This window comes from Alligator sinensis, unplaced genomic scaffold (genome assembly GCF_000455745.1).
Source record: "Alligator sinensis unplaced genomic scaffold, ASM45574v1 scaffold458_1, whole genome shotgun sequence".
NCBI classification, from domain to species: domain Eukaryota; kingdom Metazoa; phylum Chordata; order Crocodylia; family Alligatoridae; genus Alligator; species Alligator sinensis.
Window position 1 is genome coordinate 2,874,753 of NW_005841944.1, and position 804 is coordinate 2,875,556.

The 804-nt window shown below is 60.7% G+C and overlaps 1 protein-coding gene across 2 annotated transcripts in view; it reads right to left on the bottom strand.

Annotated features, from left to right (window-relative positions):
• Nucleotides 1-84, bottom strand: part of ICE2 (interactor of little elongation complex ELL subunit 2) — a 66,087-nt gene extending 66,003 nt beyond the window's left edge. For both annotated transcript variants that reach the window (XM_025199462.1, XM_006020036.3), the window contains exon 1: nt 13-84. In XM_025199462.1, the coding sequence (XP_025055247.1) occupies nt 13-41 (29 nt within the window). In that variant the 5' untranslated portion in view covers nt 42-84. The remainder of the gene's footprint in view (nt 1-12) is intronic.
• Between the last annotated feature and the right edge of the window lie 720 nt (nt 85-804).

Here is an 804-nt window from a genome sequence, read left to right on the forward strand (position 1 = left end):
AGTCGTACTCACCAGGTGAGCAGCTGCCCGTTGGCTGCCATCTTGGCCACTCCCACAGTGTGCCGGCCCGCCCCGCCTTCTCTCGTGACGCTGCCCAATCAGCGCAGGGGAGCGCGCGGAATGCTTGTATCACGTGGCAGACGCAGCCAACCGGAGTTGGCGATGGGGTCGCGCCTGAAGTTGTTCCGGTTGCCATCTTTAGAGAGGGCAGGAGGTGGGGCAGGGAGGTTGTGCCTCCCACAGCCCTGGTTGGCGGCGCGCTCTTCAAGCGACTGGGCTGGGCGGCCAGCTCCAGCGCCCTCCGCGCTAGTCCGCTGTCGGGGAAAGGCTGAGTGCTTTGAAAAATGGGCGGTGTAAGGCCTTGCCTAGCCTGTGTCGCTCTGAAAGCGAGTAGTGGGATGAGGCGGCTGCAGCCCGGCTTAACTGCTGCTGCTCTTCGCATAGACAACCGAGAGGGGCAGGGCTGTGAGGGGTCCCCCCACCGCACCCGCTGCGGAGGCCTGGCCCCACCCCTGCACTACGTGACCCATCCCATACAATCCTAAACTTTTTTTTTTCATTTGCAGACACCTAAGCATTTGTTTAACGGAGGTGCAGGCCCCTTTGACTTTACAGTGTTGGGCATTCATATACTTTTGACAGATCGTAGTCATCTTTCACGGACCCCCTAGTCTGCAGACCTGCAGCGGCCGGTGGCCCTGGCTGCAGCCAACACCCAGCGCCTCTGAGCAAAGCCGAAAAAACACCTGACGCGTGAGGAAAGAGGGGGAGGGGCACTAGTTGAGCCCAGAAGCATGGGAAAGA